Source organism: Trematomus bernacchii, unplaced genomic scaffold (assembly GCF_902827165.1).
Source record: "Trematomus bernacchii unplaced genomic scaffold, fTreBer1.1, whole genome shotgun sequence".
In the NCBI taxonomy this organism is placed as follows: Eukaryota; Metazoa; Chordata; class Actinopteri; order Perciformes; family Nototheniidae; genus Trematomus; species Trematomus bernacchii.
The window spans coordinates 137756-160615 of record NW_022987542.1 but is presented as its reverse complement, the minus strand read 5'-3'; the positions used below and the strand labels follow the sequence as shown (position 1 = coordinate 160615).

Below are 22860 nucleotides of genomic sequence, written 5' to 3'. Positions count from 1 at the left end.
CACACTACTTTCTATACCTGGTACACAGAGTACTTTCTATACCTGGTATTCAGAGTACTTTCTATACCTGGTAATCAGAGTACTTTCTATACCTGGTAATCAGACTACTTTCTATACACGGTAAACAGAGTACTTTTATACCTGGTAATCAGAGTACTTTCTATACCTGGTAATCAGAGTACTTTCTATACCTGGTACACAGACTACTTTCTATACCTGGTAATCAGAGTACTTTCTATACCTGGTGATCAGAGTACTTTCTATACCTGGTAATCAGACTACTTTCTATACCTGGTAAACAGACTACTTTCTATACACGGTAAACACACTACTTTCTATACCTGGTAATCAGAGTACTTTCTATACCTGGTAATCAGACTACTTTCTATACACGGTAAACAGACTACTTTCTATACCTGGTAATCAGAGTACTTTCTATACCTGGTAATCAGACTACTTTCTATACACGGTAAACAGAGTACTTTTATACCTGGTAATCAGAGTACTTTCTATACCTGGTAATCAGAGTACTTTCTATACCTGGTAATCAGAGTACTTTCTATACCTGGTAAACAGAGTACTTTTATACCTGGTAATCAGACTACTTTCTATACCTGGTGATCAGACTACTTTCGATACCCACCTTTGGGGGTCTCCCTCCAGGTAAAAGGCTCCGCGGCGCATTGCCACCTCCTGGAGGACGATGCCGAAGCTGAAGACGTCTCCTTTCTGAGTTCCCTGAGGAGGAGGCGCCTCCATACGCAGCAGCTCCGGAGCCATCCACAGCCTCTCTGCATCACAGGGGGAGAGGGGGGGTTATTGGAGGGTTTCTGTGCGTATAGTGGAGAAGCAGCTTCCAACTTCAAAGGTTTTATTCTCATATGCACATAAGCTACAGTTTAGAAATGGCAATGAAATTCTTCTGACCTGAGCTCCTCCAACAATGCAACATATATAACAAAATACAAAAATACAAAATAGTGCTAAAAGTCTATGAACATGTAAATAGAATATGATATGTACAAGAACAGAAGATGAAATAAAAAATGTACATTAAAGGGGACCGATCATGCAAAATGCACTTGTGTACGTCTTTTATACATGAATATGTGTCCCCGGTGTTCCAGGGAACTCACCAAGTGTCAGAAAACACAACCCTCTCTATTTTCCTCCATACCCAAATCTCTAAAAAAGGGGCTGCAACGGATCTGATAAAAACTGATCCAGATTTGAACACTGTCCTGACGTCAGGACGATGGCGCGACGGCTATTGGGGAAACACAGAATCAACCCTTGCAAAAACAGAGCTAACATTTTTCAAATTGACCAAATGAGGCATGGATAAAATGCATGATCTGTTTGGTATTTTGAAAAAAAAAAAGTATAAATATGCCTTATATAGGTATGGTCCTACACTATATTAGTAGTTATAATGATCCCCTTTCAATCACATTAGTATGCATAGAAAGTGACAGGTGCTGTGACAGGTCACACCTACTACTACTTATGCTAATGAGCCCCTTTGATATGTTAATGAGCCCCTTTGTTCGAGGTGTTATTGCGTGTAGGTGTGATATCCTTTGATGTGAGGGGTGAGGTGTTGTAACATGTAGGTGTGATATTCCCCATTCTAGTAGATCCTTTGTTGTCTAATCTAATTAGCCTTTGATGTCTGCCCTTTGTTGTCTAATCTAATTACCCTTTGATGTCTATCCTTTGATGTGAGGGGTGAGGTGTTGTAACATGTAGGTGTGATATTCCCCCTTGTAGTAGATCCTTTGTTGTCTAATCTAATTAGCCTTTGATGTCTGCCCTTTGTTGTCTAATCTAAATACCCTTTGATGTCTGTCCTTTGATGTGAGGGTGGTGAGGTGTTGTAACATGTAGGTGTGATATCACACCGACGTGTTATAAGCCTTTGATGTCAATCTAATTAGCCCTTTGATGTCAGTCCTTTGATGTAAGGTGGGTGAGGTGTTATAACATGCCGGTGTGATATCGCACCGGCGTGTTATAAGCCTTTGATGTCAATCTAATTAGCCCTTGAAGTCAATCTAATTAGCCCTTTGATGTATGTCCTTTGATCAGTGTTTGTAACTAGTATTAAGACAGTCTCTTTGAAGTTGTGTGAGACTGTCTCGCACCCCGTCCTCCTCCCACCCCGAAAATAATAATTTAAAAGATCTTAATCCCCCTTGATCTTGTATTTGTAATATTTTAATTACTTTATTAACTATAAGAAAGATTTACTGGTATGCTTCCCTAGATGATGTAAATAGTCTAAGTGTCATGTTAGGGGGACATTACGGAACTCAGGAGTCCGCCCTTGGAGGCTTGGAGAGCGGATAAAGAGAGGTGTATTTACTGGTGTTGAGCCCTGGATGATGTAAATAGTCCAAGTGCCGTGGTAGGGGGACATTACGGAACTCAGGAGTCCGCCCTTTGAGGCGTTGTTAACATTAATGCTTTTTGCTTTTGTTTTTGTTACTAAGATACTTTTTAGATACACTTTTGAAGTGAGCAACACTTTACAACTGGTAGAAAGTTAAGTACTTTGTATGGAATTGGGTTTTATTTTAGAGCTGTTTTCAGTGAGACAATGCAGTTTCTGATCATTTTAAGTTTTCAAGTTTCAAGGCTTTATGGCATATGCCCATTAGCTACAGTGTAGATATGTCAATGAGAAACATAGGTCACAGGCTCCTCCAACAGTGCAACAAATATATATATACATATAGAGCACATAAAACAGATAAAATACTGCAATAGAATGTTTTGATATGACAGATTTGTGCGTAATTCTCTCACAAAGGAACTGTAAGATACACGTTTATGTATGGAAACTTTATAACTTGGTAAAATATTCATTCATTTCTAATGAATTACTTGACTAACATTACTTTTTTTAAATATATGTTTTTTAGATGCTTTACTTTGATTTCTTTCATGTTATTTTAACACAACATTACTTTTTTCATATTTTTCAACATACTGTGATATTTGTTTTTTCTCTCCTTTTTCCATTATATTTTTGAATATACAGATACTCAACGCAATAAGTCCCACCCCAATCAGCAAATCATCCAAAACTAAGGACCCCCACTAAGACGAACAGATTTTCTTTAAGACTGTGACTCTTAAAGGCACTTGGGGATTTTAGTAAGACAATCCAGTTTTCTGGAAATAACTTAAATGATTTTTGTTTTTTCTCCTACAAAGATACTTATAGTTACACTTTAATGGATGCAAAACTTTATAACTTGGTAAAATATTCATTAATTTGTAATGAATTGAGATTCTTAAAGAATCAAACTCTAAATGGAGAGTTTGTGATTTTAACACTGTTCCGATGAAACAATGCAGTTTTGATAACTTCACTTGACTAACATTACTTTTTTAAATATATGTTTTGTTAGATGACTTTACTGATTTTTGCTTTTTTCTTCCTTGCTTTTGTTTGTGTTACTAAGATACTTTTAGATACACTTTGAAGTGTGCAACACTTTACAACTGATAGAATAGTACTTTGTAAGGAATTCGTTTTCTTGTTAGAATATAAAGTACTTTGCAAGGAATTGGGTTTCTTAACAATCCTGCTCCACCATTAAATCACTTAATCTGCTACTTCCAGGCAAAGCTTTAAAACTTGTATCGTGTATTAAGTCATGTCTTGGCAAAAATGAGAGTCCTGGGTGCTTTAAAACATTTCTTAGAACATTTTGATATATTCAAACTAGGGCTGTCAAGTTAACGCGTTAATAACGCGTTAACGCAAAAAAAGATTAACGCCACTAATTATTTTAACGCGATTAACGCATGTGTATTTTTTGTCCTCGGCCGCCGTAGTTTCAGAGCGCATCGAGTTTAAAATACCATCTACAAGCTGATGCTGACAGCCCCGCTCCTGCTGCCCGCTTGTGGCAGACCACACTTCCACGCTCACCGGCAGGCCCGGACTGGCCATCGGGAGGACCGGGAGGGTGTGTGTATGTGTGGCGCGAGCGAAGCACACCTTACGTGTTGTTGTTAGCATCTGGTGCTAGCTAGCTGAGCTAACGGATATAAGGAGCTGTTTCAATGAAAACAGAGGAGCGACATTTCGCCGACAACTGCGCCGAGCACTTGACTTTATGCAGGTAGCCAGACAGCACACTCAGCACGGATAGTGCCGGAACACAGCTCATACACACAGGCATATATGCCTTGAGCTGCACATAGCTCCAACGATCCTCCACATTCACACACACACACACACACACACACACACACACACACACACACACACACACACACACACACACACACACACACACACACACACACACACACACACACACACACACACACACACACACACACACACACACACACACACACACACACACACACACACACACACACACACACACACACACACACACACACACACACACACACACACACACACACACACACACACACACACACAGTATTGTATGAGAGAGGTTCTAGGTTGAATTGAGGCGAATATTTGTAATGTTCAGAGGTTGTTGTGTTTAATATTCATGAGAATATTTGTCATTGTTCAAATGATAATAAACAAACATATAAAGCATAGTTGTACACTCATATGTTGATAAGAGTATTAAAAACTTGAAAAATATCCCTCTAAGGTACATTTAGAACAGATAAAAAATGTGCGATTAATTTGCGATTAATCGCGATTAACTATGGACAATCATGCGATTAATCGCGATTAAATATTTTAATCGACTGACAGCCCTAATTCAAACACATAATGAACTGCAATGACTCTGGCTCACTGCTGCATCACATTTATTTTACACTGTTGTGAGGACAAGACTGTGAGACTCTCAGACCCTTTGTTGTCAATCTAATTAGCCTTGATCTACAAAAAAGTCACCTTCTACTTTTATTTGTCCTCTCTAAATTAGATTTAGGGTTTTTAAAATTCTGAAAAGGCGTGTTGTGAGGGGGAAAAAACAGATGTATGTATGCGGTTTTGAATGGTGGCTGGTTGATGAAAACTGATGCAAAATAAGGGGTCAGGAATAATATGGCTTGAAATATGAGCAATCATGTTAATAGCTACAGATACGGTAAAGTACTACAACAACAACATAGGAGTGCTTATACTGTATGTTGTAAAAGCAGGACAAACAAATAAATAAAATGCTGCATTGTTTTTGAAACAAGAACCATATGCCCAAGGCATTTCTACATTTAGATGACATGTTCAGAACTCAGTACATTTGAACCAATAACTAATTTAACCATCAACATCAATTTAAGTGCACACAGCAGTGCAAACAAAACAAAAAACAAGCTTGTGTGCATCAGACAACTCAAATTACTCCACTTTAACCATATTTAGAATGTCCTCATTTTAACTAAAGTAATTTAACCTAAGTGGAGCCAACCTAAGGAGTGGGCACTACAGTCAGGGACTAGCTTACTTTTTAACATTCTACTCAAAGGGCCCGTAAATATTATCTCCGCCAATATGCTATATTAAATTATCATTAAAATAATTTAAAAAACTCATAGTATTTCATGTTGAAATGATCAAGGTCCAGTCAATGTTATGTTAACACAAACAAAAGTTCTGTTTTATATGTTGAAATATAATTTAAAAAACAACGATATAGTATTTTCAAGTCTTACTTTAGTATGGCAAATTTAAGAATAAGTCACATTAAAGTTTTGTCATGATTTTCCGTAAAAAAGTCAAGTATAGTTTGTCAAAAGAATATGAAAAAAAAATCATTTTGTAGAGTAGTATGTTGAAAATTAATTTGTAATGAAATGAGTTTCTTAAAGAATCAAACTCTAAATGGAGAGTTTGTGATTGTAACACTGTTTCGATGAAACAATGCGGTTTTGATAACTTGACTTGACTAACATAACTTTTTTTTTTTTTAATATATGTTTTTAGATGCTTTACTTTGATTTCTTTCATGTTATTTTAACACAACATTACTTTTTTCATATTTTTCAACATACTGTGATATTTGTTTTTTCTCTCCTTTTTCCATTATATTTTTGAAAAACTACACAGTGATTTTTATCAAAATACAAAATACAACATGCAACTAATACATTATACAATATTACGACTTTTTGCGATATTTTCAACACAATATACTTGTACCTTTTTTTTGTAGGGCTTCAGGATATTTGGCATGTCGTGCATAAAACCGGTGTCATCTTTCCTGAAACTGACGTGCTGTCCGTTTTACAAACAAGTTATCTTTCTGCTTCTTCACCCTCTGAATTTTCCTCCCCCGTCCCTCTTCCTTCAGCCATCACAACAACAATCAAGTCAGATCTGTGAAATTAAACACCTCTTCCCAAAGCGTGACTTCCCTATTGAGGGAGTGGGGCAGTAGGGCCTAACCCGATTGGCCTAATATACTAACATGCAGAACGTATGGTATGTTTGAAAAAAAAAAAGACTAACCATCTATCCAGTTCAAGCTGTCTTTAAGATGTGACATCGCGCTCTGACTTTTTCCGTAAAATCGTGACAAACTATTACTTATTCTTAAATTTGACCTCTTCTACAGATGACTCCCCCCACTCAACGCAATAAGTCCACCCCCCACTCAGCAAATCATCTAAAACGAAGGACCCCACTAAGACGACCGTTGAAAACTAGCCAGGGATCTGAGAAAAACCAAGTCTCCCCCCGCGAGTTGCAGCCAGGAAGAAACTCCTGGACTACTATCATCACCACCATTGTGGACACCCAAATCTTGCAGTACTACAGCTGCTGATGTTACTCCTGGGGCCAAGACGTCTCTGTTTTTGGACATAGTGAAATCGGAGCTGGTTGATATTCTGGAGAGGGTGCTGCATCGGTACAAAGAAGAAATCTGCAATGGATGCGGAGTCAGTCACCCCGGCCAGAGGCAACACGATTGTCTGAATGACATTCCAGAATATTTCTTCAGAAACAATTACAACGCGTTAATGAAAAAGACTTTGGCTCGCCGACTTCATTACTGCGATTGACCAGAGTCTTAATGATAAAAACATTTACACGGCTGAATGGAGGATCCAAGGCGCTTCGGAGGCTTTTCTGCACAATCTCAAAAACTGCAGACGCCTCAAGGAGAGACTTGAAAAGATCCATGCCGAGCTGGATGGAGAGGCCAGGGATTTTTTTTTCCCGATACTTTGACTTTTCTTTAAAGTAAAATAAAAATGGGTAACTACTATGGAAAACAATCTGTATATATCTATCAGAATGCAGTCAATACCTGTTTAATAAGTGTGTTGTTGATGAGGATTGAAAACAGAATGAGTAGTGATCCCCGTGTAAACAGAATGGCTGAAGTTTGTAAACTAGAAGACATTTTGGATATCGTTCATTCTGGCAGTACTATTCCGGGTCATTGGGAAACGATTGTAAACGAAACATTTAAAGTGGTACTGGAATCTTCATTTTCCGAAACATTCTGTAACATTACCGAAGAAATGAAACAAACACCAAAAGTGTATCATGTGCTCGCATTGTATGCTCTGTTTGTAGATGTAATGCATCTTTGTGTCAAAAACAGCATACACATGAATATTTTGGCCGAAGTGCAAAAACTCCATTATAATATTTCCCTTCATCTGGGGGATTCTGTGCTGGAGAAGATCCTGGGGATGTTGCAATCAGTATAAATGTATTATTGATTCCTATGGGGTGAAAACAATAAATTGTAAATATGAAATTCTGCAAATAAAAAAAGTGTTTTTTACATTTTAAAAAACTGTTGTCTTCAAATCATAGTATAGTATTTCCTACATATCATTTTAAAAAAGAGTCACAGTGTAGAATGTCCGAACATTTATTTTAAAAGTACTAGTATAGTATGTTAAAAGTATCTTGAAAAAAGTCCAAGTATAGTATGTAGTTAAGAATTATATTATATAGTTTGTCTGCAATGTCAGTATAGGATCTCTAAAAAAAAATAAAAAAATGAGAGAAAGTCATAGTATAGTTTGACAAAAAGATCTTGAAAAAGTCATGACTTACGGTGTGTTGAAATGGTTTTGAATAAATACAAAAAGTAAAATTGTATCAAGTGCATCAGACAACTCAAATTACTCCATTTGAACCATATTATAAATAAGTAAAGAATGGTCATAGTATATAGCAGGGCTGTTTAATAGTTTTCGGTGTTTCTGTGTGTCGGTGTTTCAGTGTTTTGTGCTTCTGTGTTTTTGTGTGTCAGTGTTTTCAGTGTTTCAGTATTTCAGTGTTTCAGTGTTTCAGTGTTTCAGTGTTTCAGTGTTTTGTGCTTCTGTGTTTTTGTGTGTCAGTGTTTTCAGTGTTTCAGTATTTCAGTGTTTCAGTGTTTCAGTGTGTTGTGCTTCTGTGTTTTTGTGTGTCAGTGTTTTCAGTGTTTCAGTATTTCAGTGTTTTGTGTTTCAGTGTTTCAGTGTTTCAGTGTTTTGTGTGTCAGTGTTTCAGTGTTTTGTGTGTCAGTGTTTACAGCCTTTCTTTGCTCTGATCAATCCCCAGGGATCCTCCCCTGGAAGGAATATAGCAGGATGAGAGAAAAACATTTAAAAAAACGTATCTTAGAAGTGGCTATAGCATTTGATGCAATTCTAAAAGATAGTCAGATTCCTAAAAAGTTACAAACGGATGCTGGAAAAGAATTATTTAACAAGAAACAAATAACTCTTTTCCAGCATCCGTTTGTAACTACAAAATGATTTTTTTTTCATATTCTTTTGACAAACTATACTTGACTTTTTTACGGAAAATCATGACAAAACTTTAATGTGACTTATTCTTAAATTTGCCATACTAAAGTAAGACTTGAAAATACTATATCATTGTTTTTTAAATTATATTTCAACATATAAAACAGAACTTTTGTTTGTGTTAACATAACATTGACTGGCTTTTCCTTGATCATTTCAACATGAAATACTATGAGTTTTAAAAAAAATAAATAATGATAATTTAATATAGCATATTGGCGGAGATAATATTTACGGGCCCTTTGAGTAGAATGTTAAAAAGTAAGCTAGTCCCTGACTGTAGTGCCCACTCCTTAGGTTGGCTCCACTTAGGTTAAATTACTTTAGTTAAAATGAGGACATTCTAAATATGGTTAAAGTGGAGTAATTTGAGTTGTCTGATGCACACAAGCCTGTTTTTTGTTTTGTTTGCACTGCTGTGTGCACTTAAATTGATGTTGATGGTTAAATTAGTTATTGGTTCAAATGTACTGAGTTCTGAACATGTCATCTAAATGTAGAAATGCCTTGGGCATATGGTTCTTGTTTCAAAAACAATGCAGCATTTTATTTATTTGTTTGTCCTGCTTTTACAACATACAGTATAAGCACTCCTATGTTGTTGTTGTAGTACTTTACCGTATCTGTAGCTATTAACATGATTGCTCATATTTCAAGCCATATTATTCCTGACCCCTTATTTTGCATCAGTTTTCATCAACCAGCCACCATTCAAAACCGCATACATACATCTGTTTTTTCCCCCTCACAACACGCCTTTTCAGAATTTTAAAAACCCTAAATCTAATTTAGAGAGGACAAATAAAAGTAGAAGGTGACTTTTTTATAGATCAAGGCTAATTAGATTGACAACAAAGGGTCTGAGAGTCTCACAGTCTTGTCCCCACAACAGTGTAAAATAAATTTGATGCAGCAGTGAGCCAGAGTCATTGCAGTTCATTATGTGTTTGAATATATCAAAATGTTCTAAGAAATGTTTTAAAGCACCCAGGACTCTCATTTTTACCAAGACATGACTTAATACACGATACAAGTTTTAAAGCTTTGCCTGGAAGTAGCAGATTAAGTGATTTAATGGTGGAGCAGGATTGTTAAGAAACCCAATTCCTTGCAAAGTACTTTATATTCTACCAAGAAAACAAATTCCTTACAAAGTACTATTCTATCAGTTGTAAAGTGTTGCACACTTCAAAGTGTATCTAAAAGTATCTTAGTAACACAAACAAAAGCAAGGAAGAAAAAAGCAAAAATCAGTAAAGTCATCTAACAAAACATATATTTAAAAAAGTAATGTTAGTCAAGTGAAGTTATCAAAACTGCATTGTTTCATCGAAACAGTGTTAAAATCACAAACTCTCCATTTAGAGTTTGATTCTTTAAGAATCTCAATTCATTAGAAATGAATGAATATTTTACCAAGTTATAAAGTTTTCCATACATAAACGTGTATCTTACAGTTCCTTTGTGAGAGAATTACGCACAAATCTGTCATATCAAAACATTCTATTGCAGTATTTTATCTGTTTTATGTGCTCTATATGTATATATATATTTGTTGCACTGTTGGAGGAGCCTGTGACCTATGTTTCTCATTGACATATCTACACTGTAGCTAATGGGCATATGCCATAAAGCCTTGAAACTTGAAAACTTAAAATGATCAGAAACTGCATTGTCTCACTGAAAACAGCTCTAAAAGAAAACCCAATTCCATACAAAGTACTTAACTTTCTACCAGTTGTAAAGTGTTGCTCACTTCAAAAGTGTATCTAAAAAGTATCTTAGTAACAAAAACAAAAGCAAAAAGCATTAATGTTAACAACGCCTCAAAGGGCGGACTCCTGAGTTCCGTAATGTCCCCCTACCACGGCACTTGGACTATTTACATCATCCAGGGCTCAACACCAGTAAATACACCTCTCTTTATCCGCTCTCCAAGCCTCCAAGGGCGGACTCCTGAGTTCCGTAATGTCCCCCTAACATGACACTTAGACTATTTACATCATCTAGGGAAGCATACCAGTAAATCTTCCTTATAGTTAATAAAGTAATTAAAATATTACAAATACAAGATCAAGGGGGATTAAGATCTTTTAAATTATTATTTTCCTCTCAAAGAGACTTTGTTGTAGTTAGTAAAATAATTAAACATTAGTTCACAAGCCCTACAACTTAAGAGAACATCCATAGTTAACACAAATCATATTAAAACTAATCTAATTTAGAGAGGACAATAAAAGTTTTAGGTGACTTGGTGAGTGAAAATTAATGGCTGATAGCCAAATCAGGAGGTGACAGGCAGGGGGGAAGGGAGGGGTGGGAGGGGAGGGAGGGGAGACAGTCTCACACACCCAGACTCCATTTTTCATGAAGAGCCTCAGACGGAGGGGTTTGAACACGGCACAGATACTGCATCCGTTTCTTGACTGGCGCTCCCGACGGATGGCGGTAAGTTGTCACAGGCGTCTCGCTGATTAAACCCATATCGATGCGTCTCTTTGCCATTTTCGTTTTTGAAAGTTTAGGTGACTTGGTGAGTGGCTTTTTATCTTTTTTATCTAACTCCACCCCCACCTCTATCTTCTGACATCACAGCAAAAGGAATGGGGAAGGGGTGGGAGGGGGACGGGTGGGAGGAGGACGGGGTGCGAGACAGTCTCACACAACTTCAAAGAGATTGTCTTAATACTAGTTACAAACACTGATCAAAGGACATACATCAAAGGGCTAATTAGATTGACTTCAAGGGCTAATTAGATTGACATCAAAGGCTTATAACACGCCGGTGCGATATCACACCGGCATGTTATAACACCTCACCCACCTTACATCAAAGGACTGACATCAAAGGGCTAATTAGATTGACATCAAAGGCTTATAACACGTCGGTGTGATATCACACCTACATGTTACAACACCTCACCACCCTCACATCAAAGGACAGACATCAAAGGGTAATTAGATTAGACAACAAAGGGCAGACATCAAAGGCTAATTAGATTAGACAACAAAGGATCTACTACAAGGGGGAATATCACACCTACATGTTACAACACCTCACCCCTCACATCAAAGGATAGACATCAAAGGGTAATTAGATTAGACAACAAAGGGCAGACATCAAAGGCTAATTAGATTAGACAACAAAGGATCTACTACAATGGGGAATATCACACCTACATGTTACAACACCTCACCCCTCACATCAAAGGATATCACACCTATCTGTGATATCACACCTACACGCGATAACACCTCGAACAAAGGGGCTCATTAACATATCAAAGGGGCTCATTAGCATAAGTAGTAGTAGGTGTGACCTGTCACAGCACCTGTCACTTTCTATGCATACTAATGTGATTGAAAGTGGATCATTATAACTACTTATAACTAAAATATAGCATGATAGGTCCACTTTAACTTAGCTAGATAGCTAACATTCGCTAGCCAACATGGGTATCTAAGGAGCTAAGGTAAGCTAGCTAACAAGGTAGATAGGGAACGTTAGCTAGCTTGATTTACAGATATATAGAAAGAAAGACACAACCACACACAACCACACACACAAACACAGAAAGACACACACACAGTAAGACAAACACACAGACAGACAGAAAGACACACAGACAGACAGACAGATCATGTAAAAGCTAAAGGACAAACAGAGTCAGAGTGTCAGTAAACAGGATGACTCACGGGCGTAATATGCGTGAGCGTCTTTCCCCGAGCTCTCAGACCTGAAGCTGGACAGACCGTAATCTGTGATCTTCAGCACGAAGCGGTTATCCACCACACAGTTAGAGGACTTGAGTTTCCCGTGAGACAGGATCACGCTGTTGTGGAGGAACACCATGCCCTGCAGAGAGAGTATATATATATGTGTATTACATAGCTCTGTGGAATACTCAATTCTGATTGGTCAATTATTAGTTATAATAATAAGGATTTACCTTAACGATATCATTGATGAGAGAATATTTAAACATCCAGTCCAGAGTGATGCTGTCGTTCTCCAAAATGTCCTGAAGATGCAAAATACAGACTGTAACAGACAGACAAACAGACAGACAGACAGACAGACAGAGAGAGAGAGGGACAGACAGACAGACAGAGAGAGAGAGGGACAGACAGACAGAGGCAGACAGACAGACAGACAGACAGACAGAGGCAGACAGACAGACAGACAGACAGAGGCAGACAGACAGACAGAGAGGAAAACAGACAGACAGTGAGACAGACAGACAGACAGTCTGACAGACAGACAGACAGACAGACAGACAGACAGACAGACAGACAGACAGACAGACAGGTGTACCTGCAGACTCCCTCTGGGGCAGTACTCTGAGAGGATGCAGGTGTTGGGGGGGTCGATGCACGCTCCGATGAACCTCGTCAGATGTTCGTTCTGAACGTCCCGCATCTACACACACAGGATACAAAACACATCACAGAGAATACACACATTTTATGATGTTATTATGTCACTGATGACTGAAAACTACTGGCCTGATTTCTTGAAGGATCAGCCAAAAAAAAACCTGTTAAAGTCTATTCTGCTATTTTGGGTTCCCCTCTCCTGTAGTGTGTTAGGCTTTAGGGCATGTAAATGGTCTGCAGACGCTAATATCCCTGTTTTCCCTTCAGAGGGAGTTTCTCTCTCACACATCCCCCCCCCCCCCCCCGCTTGAAACACCTCTATTGGACTCCTTTGTTTACTTCAGGAACATAGTGACATCACTATGGAACATTCATGCTGCTATTGGCTTGCGCTCCAACACATTGTGCGTGATAGGCTAAGGGGCGGGACATACACAGATTGTGTTTTCATTTCGCTAACATTGTGAGATTGCACTGCTTTCATGTGATGTTGCAGTCAAATGAGTTCCCGACTGCAACAACAACTCCGAGACAGATATCAACGTGTTTAAAGGACACTTCTTTAGAGCATCTTGTTCCCACATTTAAGTTCATTAACACGCGCAACTTAGAGGAAAAACACCCCGTCTCCGAGTAGCACCTGAATGCATCATCAGCCTTCTCCATGTGCCTATCCCGTTTAAAATGTGATGATCGTGAAGCATTATTTTAAAAGAGAACAAACATGGTATGGCCCTCCTTTGTTTCCTTATAAACAAAATGTGTTTAAATCTGAAGGTCACTCACGTGTTTGAGCTCGAACAGGACCTCCCTGTTCAGCTCGAAGCGCTTCCTGTCGGTGTATTTAATGGCCACGATGTTTCCCTGGAGAAACACAACATGTTCACTCCAAACGGGACCATTTCACTAAAGGAACAACATGCTGTGTTGAAGAAGACTACACATTGAGAGCATCAACTCATCAGGAAACATTTACTGAGGTGATAAATCAAGAGAGAAGTAGGCTCATTTTCTCATAGACTTCCATACAATCAACCAGTGGAGTCGCCCCCTGCAGGACAGTAGAGAAAGTGCAGCTTTAAGGATCTTTAGCATGTGGCCTTCTCCTAAACTAAATGATTATAGGATATCTCTGTGCACCACTCAGCAGCCATAACAATATAGAAAGGAATTGGAAAATAGGGGATACATGTGGTGCATAATATAACGTGTTTCTTCTAATGTAAACTCACCTTAAAATATCCAGTTTTTGCAAAAACCTGCATGTTTCCATCCCCAGTCATCAGGGAGCCGTAGTTAGAGCCTCTCTGCAGAAAGAGAGGGTGAAAATAACCGTCAGCCATTCAAAGTACTGAATTCAAAACCTTACTGAAGCTAAATGTAGTTAAAGTACCTAAAGTAAAATGTTTTATATCTTATATGATGAGTGTGGATTACTGCAGCGTTGATGTGTATGTTTTATATAATGTTGGCTAGTTTAATCTGCAGCAATGCTTCATATTCTATATATATCCTCTTGTGTTTTCATCTCGTTGTTTTTACTGTTTTTTCTTACACATTATTCAGATATTCTTTTTCAATATGTTTTCAGAAATGTTTTAGACGTGTTTCACATATTTTTAGGGGATTCGTTCAGATATACTCCACTTTTTCTTAGGATATATTTTTGTATAGTACTCTTTATGCATTTTTAGGGTATTTTGCAGACTTTATTCACATTTATTTGGTTATTTTTAAAACATTTTCCACTTATTTTTAGGATATTTTTGTATATCTTTTACAGGCATTTTTTGTTTGTTTTTGTAATTCAGGAATTCAGAGACGTGCAGAAACACTTAATAAGAGACACGGTGTGTGTGTGTGTGTGTGTGTGTGTGTGTGCGCGTGCGCGCATGTGTGAGCTGACCAGTGACAGTGTGATCCTGCTGCCGCTCCGCAGCACTTTCTCCAGGTTCCCCATCTGAATGTCGTTCCAGGAGATCCTCCAGAGCTGAGCCACCAGCTCCTTCTCCAGCTTCATCCTCCTGCGGGGGGGGGGACGACGACAACAACAACAACAACTGTCTGTAGATCACATGACTCCTTCTGATGTTACTGCAGATCTGCTGTAAGCTAGCTAGCTAACGTTGCTAACCTAGTCATTACAGATATACTAGCATCCTATAAGGTGTCTGCAGGAGCCATTTATACTGCAATATTATTTTTGGACACTTGGTGGCGGGTTTAGCTGCACTGGGTTTATAAAAGGGGTCATAGGTGACCGGAAGAAGAGGACACAGGAGGAAGAGCACACCGATTCCACCAGCCCGGCAGATGCTCATAGAATATAGGGTATTGGAACATTAAAGTTGCCATTACAGTGTCTATATAGCTGATGTCATTTAATCATATCATTTCATATCTAAAATAAGTGTAATCTTTCTGATCTAATAATAGTCAGTCAGTCGGGGCTTGGAGCCGTAGGGTCGCCGGTTCGAGTCCCCGAACAGACCTAAATATGGAGAGTGGACAGCTACTTGGTCCCAGTTCACCTCCTGGGCCCTGCCGTGGTGCCCCTGAGCAAGGCACCGGACACCCCCCACTCGCCCACTCCTGCGCTGTGCAATATCTGCCCACTGCTCCCAGTACTAGGATGGGTTAAAAGCTGCGTGCGTGTATGTGTCACCATTAAACAGGGTTTCATCCTCCAAGTCTATATATTCTATAGAAATATGTTTGTTTACCTAATCAACCAAAGCATGTTTTATAGATAGATTCTGAACAATATTAGTTTTCTAATCGTAATATCTAGCTGTGGTTTATAACAGTTTATATTCTCCTTCTTCCCTAAAGCAGCCCAGATGAAGTCCCACTGACACCAGGTCAGCACCGAGACCCCGGCTCTGCTGAACATCCTATTAAAAGCTTTTCTTATTAATATAATTAAACTAAATTAAAGACTGTTTACATTACATTACATTACATGTCACTTGTTAGATGCTTTTATCCAAAGCGACGTACATACTCAATACTGTGGACAATCCCCACAGGAGCAATTTGGGGTGAAGTGTCTCAGGGACACAACGACATGCTGACTGCAGTGGGGTTTGAACCTGTGACCCTGATCCGAACACCAACGCCCAACATTAGCCGCCTTTAGCTTAGCGGTGGTGACGTGAAGTCATGTGACCGTGCTGTAGTTCCTTTATAGCCCAACTTTAGCCGCCTTTAGCTTAGCGGTGGTGACGTGTTAGCTTCTTACTTCAGAAATAAAGTGGTGTTAATATGTGGAGATTATCCTGCTGAACTCCCTGGGATGATTACAGTTTGATGAAGAGCACGGCGGTGACCAAGGCGAAGCCGGCCAGCAGCGAGGCCACCCTGGGGATGCGGTTCCCTCCGGAGCCCAGCTCGTGCGGCAGGATCTCCATGAAGGTGATGTAGAGGAAGCTTCCCGCCGCCAGACCCTGCAGCGTGCAGCGGGCCAGCCGGTGCTGCCGGGGCGCCTTCGTCTCCGAGAGCGCCGAGCCCAGGCCGAGGCCCAGCGGCAACATGGCGGCAAACAGCAGCAGGCAGCCGGCCACCAGGGGGAGCCGCAGCCGGCCCCGTGACAGCGTGCAGGCCAGGCTGAAGGAGATGATGCTCTTGTGGACCATCAGCCCCAGAGTCAGAACTGAACATGGGGAAGAAGCATTCAGTTCAGAGGGGAAGCGTACTCAGATGTTGTACTTCAGTACTTTTACCTTTACTTGTCACAATGTATTCCTACTCTATGGTAAAGTAAGTATCAGAGTGTAGGAATACTCTGTTACAAGTAAAAGTCCTACAGTCAAAATGTTACTCAAGTAAAAGTAGAAAAGTAACTAAATGTATTAAATACATGTAGTGGAGTAAAAGTACACGATTAGCTTGTTTTATGTTTGTTTTATTCTCTTTGCTTTTTAATGACCATTTCATAACGTGTTTCCGTGACACTATTTCTTAAAGCATGTTTTTCATTTGTGTACAGTACTTTGAATTGCCTTGTGTTGAAAGATGCTGTATAGATAAACTTGCCTTGCCTTGCCACGTAGATCTCCTGCAGGCCCACGGCCAGCCCCTCCAACACGGAGTGCAGCGACAGCGAGAAGACCAGGACGAAGGAGCGCAGGGCCGACTGCGCGCTCAGGTCCACGTGGAAGAGGCTGCCGCCGGACTCCTCTGACGCGCCGTGGCGGTGGGAGTTGACGCTGGAGTTCGGCAGCAGAGCGCGACACTCCTTCATCTGAGGCTGGTCCTTAAAGGCCAGGATGACCTGCTCCAGAACCAGAACCAGGAAGAAACCCATCGCCATGATGAACTCAGGCAGAGGGAACTGAAGCTGCGGGGAGAGAAGAAGCCGCTGACGAGGGTGAACGACGACTATCAGATTTGGTATCGAAAGGAGAACAAACATTAGCCGCCTTTAGCTTAGCATGGTGATGTGAGAACATTAGCTTAGCGATGGTGACGTGAAGCAGGGTTGCCAACTTTGGGTACCTGGCTGGAGTGAGATTTTGATATCATGGGTTTAATTCGGTTTAATTACACATATGCGCACGAAATGACTGCTATCGTGTCAGCAGCGGGACCTTAGCATATATATATAGATACAATATATACAAATACACAATAATGGACACAGACTATAAAGGGCACACAGTTTCATTCACTAATGAAAGTCAAACATGTTTCTTTCCACTGTTTTATTGTGTGCCTGTCGCGATAAGCAATTAATTGACTTATCGTACGATAAATAAAAATGAACTCGATAACTTTTCTGACCTCGATAAATTGCCATTTACATGAGGATGTGACTAGCAGTTTGAAAGGATGTACTTGAATTATTATTATATATTATCATTATGTCAGTGGTCTAAAATGGTCATACAACGGTGCCGACAATATTATCGTTTATCGCAATCATTTCCGGGAAAATGTATCCAACAAAATTAATTATCGTGAGAGGCCTATACATGAAACACACACAAACAAATCTACAGACTTACTCCAAACTGCCACATATATTAATTAACACACTCTCACTCTCATATACTCTTTGACTCTATTTTGGCCAAGTAGAACAATAAGCAGCAGACTTTTACTTTTTTATCATTTCTACTGGATCTTAGATCTGCGCATGCGCAATACGGGTCGGCAGTTGCGGCTCCAGAGTATTTTTGTTGGGTAATCTATGGTAGGGCTAACCCATACAGTGGTGGGGCTCAGTATTCGCAATGTAATTACATACACGCTCCCCCCGACAGTGAAACGCCACGCGTGAGGTTTAGATTATTTCCCTGTCTCAATCCAAATTGAACTGTATGAAATAAAAAGGCACATTTGTCTTGTAGTAAATAAAAAGGGCGACCTGGAGCCATTCCTGCAATTTCCCCACAAGTGAAAGAGTTGACATGCTGAAGACCCAACCCCTGCAGAGGGGTCTGGGGGGATTCTCCCCCAGGAGATTTTTTGAAATACTAACATAAAATACACATTCTGATACTCTCTTGAGAAGAAAAATAAATAAATCTATTACTACACGACATATTTAAAAAAATGAATGGCATTTTAGTTTTTTGTTACTTTGTTCTGAAAGCTGAACCTGCTGCTCCTCACAGAGAGAAGAGGGAAGAGGCTGTGTGAATTACTTTACATTGTGGATAAGGGTGGATAGCCCCCATTGTTCTGTGTGTCAAAATGAAAGACAGCCCACACACCTATCAATCATCAAACCGTGGGGTCTTATTTCATTACGTGTTGATTTCTATCAACACGTAATGTTGTATCGATGTATAGAGATGTACTACCGCAAAAGTATTCTCCGTCGGGACTTCCTGCAACAACACCACGCCGTTATCGTGATTCTGATTGGCCAGAAGACATGATAAAAGATGTTCTATTGAGAAGACGATCACTACGTGACAAAAGTTTTCAAAACCGTTTCTAGTCTTCGTATTCTTGTTTTTGGCGTGAGAATAGTTTGGGCAGCGTGAGAGCGTGAGATTGAGAGTGAAAGCGTGTGTCACACGCCAGATGCGTGAGAGTTGGCAACCCTGCGTGAAGTCATGTGACCGTACTGTAGTTCATTTATAGCCTAACGTTAGCCACCTTTATCTCAGCTGTGGTGACGTGAAGTCATGTGACGTTCCTGTGTGTGTGTGTGTGTGTGTGTGTGTGTGTGTGTTATATCATCTTACGGTGACCCCCGCGCTGCTGAAGGCCTCCTCGATGCTCTGCAGGTAGTCCGGCAGCTGCTCCAGCAGACAGGTGGCCAAAAACACTCCTCCTGCAAAACAGCTGATCAGGCTGAGCAGCCTGCGCCGGAAACCTGCAAGACAACGCTCAGGGATCAACCTGACGCCTGCTGCTTCAGTACTGATACCTCACTTTGAAAATACTCCATTACAAGTACACAAGTATATGTATATATATTCAAAACCAAATTTAGGTAAAAGTATTATCAGTAAAACTTAGTTAAAGTAATAGTTGTATTATTATTATTATTATTATGACCTGGGTCCATATATTGTTATTTTATTAACATTAGTATTATTATTATCATCATTATTATTATTATTTGTATTATTTTAAATTCCAATATTAATATTATTTGTAGTATTATAATTAGTAAGTATGATTATGTTAATGATTACGTGGGTCCATGCTGCAGCAGCCCCCTCCCCGAGCGATGCACAGTGGGCTGAATCCAGACAGCAGCGTGACGGAGAGCAGGAGAACCAGAGCCCCCCCAGGAGCCCTGAGGGCGGAGGAGGAGACCCCCCCCACCACAGCGGACATCTTTAACCTGGTTACTCTTCACCACGGCGAGGAGGAGGAGGAGGAGGAGGAGGAGGGCATGGAGTCACAGAGGAGTCTGTCTGACAAAAAAGATAAAAATGAGATCCCCTCTTCCTGTCTTTCTTCTTGTATTCAATCTAATATCTATATTTTTTCTCTGCCATAATATCTATATATCTATATATATAGATACTGTATAGCATAATTTATAAAGTTATAATAGGCTAAGTGTTTCAATATATACATACATCCAGGCCCTTAAAAATATCTAATTTAATTTAATTAATGTTTATTTTTTTGTAATATCAATTACTTTTTTAAATGTTTTTAATTGCATCATGTTTTTTGAAAAGTCAAAATTTGCAGTAAAAATACAAAATTCAGGTAAAAAAGTTAATTCTAAGAAAACGACACATTCGGAAAATAAGTCAAAATTAAAAGGAAAAATTATAATAAAACAAAAACATCTCTCGTTCAGATCTCAAATTGTTGGTCACATGGCCTAAATCCTCTTCCATAAACATCCTGGGACAAAAGTCATAATTCTGGGTGAAGTTTCAGGAACAAAGACTCTTTTTGGGAAAAGTCAAATATTTGACCAAAAAGTTCTTTAAAAAAAAACATTCTTAAAAAATTTGGAAGGAAAAGTAAAAATTCTGAATAAAGTTACAATTCAGAGAAAAAGCGAACTTTTGGGAAAATGTAAAAAGTCTGAGAAAAAAGGTCAGAATTCAGAAATCCTTCTGTTGGGATTGGTCTACTATTTACAGATCAGAATCAGAATACTTGTATATTCGTCCAACAGAAGGGACATGTGCTGTAAGGTGGATTTGCAAATGGATATTGACTGGAGGGTTTTATGGTTTCATGGTGGGAATGTTTAGATTCTGTCTAAGAGAATATATCAGATTCAGAATACCTTTATTCGTCCCACAGAGGGGACATGTACATTGTTACAGCAGAAAAGAGCCACAGACAGCTTAAAGTTAACTAAGCAGCATGCATACAAAATATTAAAGATAACTACACAATTTACAAAATACACATCCTGTAGCAGTTCTGAAGATTTAGCAGCCAGGTATATATTGCAGTTAATGTCCCGCCCCTTAGCGTACAATGTGTTGGTGCGCAAGCCAGTGTTACAAAAGTGATGTCACTATGTTCCTGAAGTAAACAAAGGAGTCCAATGAAGGCTTTCAGGCAAGGGGGGGGGGGATTTATGGAATCAATGAGTCGACTAAATGTGGCGTTAATTGAGGAAGATTGTTAGTGGCTTTATTTGCTTTCATCATGCTGAACAACTTATTTTCAAGAAACGAATGAGGACAAATTTGGTTCAAATAATATTTAAAGTGGGGCTTTTGCATTTTTCTCTCCAGAAAACATCAGTATTATTTATCTGTTTTTTAATCAAGGAATTTGGTCATTAGTCATGTTTCATGCTGAATAACTTAATTGTAAGAAACATGCAAGCTTATTTCCTGTTGAAAATAAGTTGGAAAGTTTTGATTCCCATGATTTGATCAGTTTTACAGATATATCGATCAATGTATGGAATCAATTCTTAGACTTAATCCTAGGTGTCGACTAACATTCCAATTATTCTTTCATTTGTATTACTTTGTTCATGATATATGACTTGTTTCCATACAAACACGTCAGAGCACATCTCTGGAATACACTAGATATCAAGTAGTGCTTTTAAAACTCAGATTTAAAGATCTAGTGATTTTTAATTCATTAAATGTAACGATTAGTCAAACGAGTGTTAATCGACTCAAACTGATATAAAGTGATAACCCAGAGTGAAGAAACAGCGCGTGTTGTTTCCCCTCGTGTAATGTAATGTGTATACATCTGAGCTGTACCTGAATCCGGGTCCAGCCGCTCGCTCTGTTCCTCCGCGAGTTCATTAAAGAATGAAGTCCTCTTTCTTCTTCTTTCTCGCTGGATGTGTCGACATGTTGTCCGGGAAGAGGTGAGTCAGTTCCCATCAGCTGATCTGAACTGAGCTGCTGTCACACTCAGCAACAACACGCTGCATCCGGCTTTCACAATAAAACGCTGACTTGAAACCATAGCTTGAAACACGATTCTGTATGGAGAAAAAACCTTGCCTTATATTTTTTAATGAAGCACGTTTACTCGTCCTTTACTTAAGTAAAAGTACTAATACTAAACGCTAAATAAATACTCAAAGTCCTGCATTGAGAATGTTACCAAACTCTAACAAAAAGTATACCTATCTAAGTTTTCCGGAAAAAAACTGTAAACTATTAAAACATTAAATTAACCAATTATACACATTAACTAATTTATAAAGTAGTAATTCAAAGTAGGGATTCAAGATATCGAACAAATGTGGCCAATATGTGGAAATGTAACTCACTGCACTACATGTATTGAATACCTTTAGTTACTTTACAGATGTGGATGAATGATGTGAAATCTAATCAAGTGTTAAATCAGACTTTAGTTCCACCTGGAGTAAATCCACAAGCTACCCTGCAGTATACAAAGTCATTCAGACTAGCTGCACCTTTACCAGCTTTGAGAACACTTTCATGATCAATCATTATAAAACATATCATATATATTATTCTGAAATGGACCAATCTGCACTTATGAGGCTTTGATCCGACTGACACGGAGCGGGAGATCAGAGGCGTGGTTTAAGAGAAACTCAACTGCGCATGCTCTATGGGCCCACATCCGGGTACTTTCAGAGTCTACACCCGCTCCACTTTGGGCTTCAAGCGCCACTGAATAACTCACCAGTGGCGTTTCCTCCCGGAGGCCAAGGGAAGCCAGGCTTCCCCTGTTTTTTCGGATTGTAGTTATAATTTAAATAAATAAATAAATACACTTTGTTTTGTTTAGATAATTGTCCTTTGCTGTGTGTTGCTGCCGGCCCGTCTCTCC

At 39.2% G+C, this 22860-nt stretch overlaps 1 protein-coding gene across 1 annotated transcript; it reads right to left on the bottom strand.

The window, feature by feature from the left end:
- Positions 1 to 621: 621 nt before the first annotated feature.
- On the bottom strand, positions 622 to 22039 carry LOC117476208 (zinc transporter ZIP1-like). The gene is made up of 12 exons (XM_034122583.1): positions 21807 to 22039; positions 19794 to 20018; positions 19338 to 19468; positions 17176 to 17479; positions 16444 to 16792; positions 15047 to 15164; positions 14373 to 14447; positions 13927 to 14004; positions 13079 to 13183; positions 12714 to 12785; positions 12460 to 12619; positions 622 to 791 (listed from the first exon to the last, which is right to left on the bottom strand). Exons 2-12 carry the CDS (start codon positions 19936 to 19938, stop codon positions 622 to 624), a joined length of 1707 nt encoding a protein of 568 aa, XP_033978474.1. The 5' UTR covers positions 19939 to 20018; positions 21807 to 22039.
- Positions 22040 to 22860: the final 821 nt, after the last annotated feature.

Bases quoted from the DNA above. Each gene is read 5' to 3' on its own strand.
- LOC117476208 (XM_034122583.1), bottom strand. From the start codon at position 19,938: ATGTCCGCTGTGGTGGGGGGGGTCTCCTCCTCCGCCCTCAGGGCTCCT. The intron at 19,469-19,793 runs GTAATCATTAAC...GTTGTCTTGCAG, and splicing joins CTGCTGCAGCATGGACCCAC to GTTTCCGGCGCAGGCTGCTC. The intron at 16,793-17,175 runs GCAAGTTTATCT...CCCCATGTTCAG, and splicing joins GATCTACGTGGCAAGGCAAG to TTCTGACTCTGGGGCTGATG.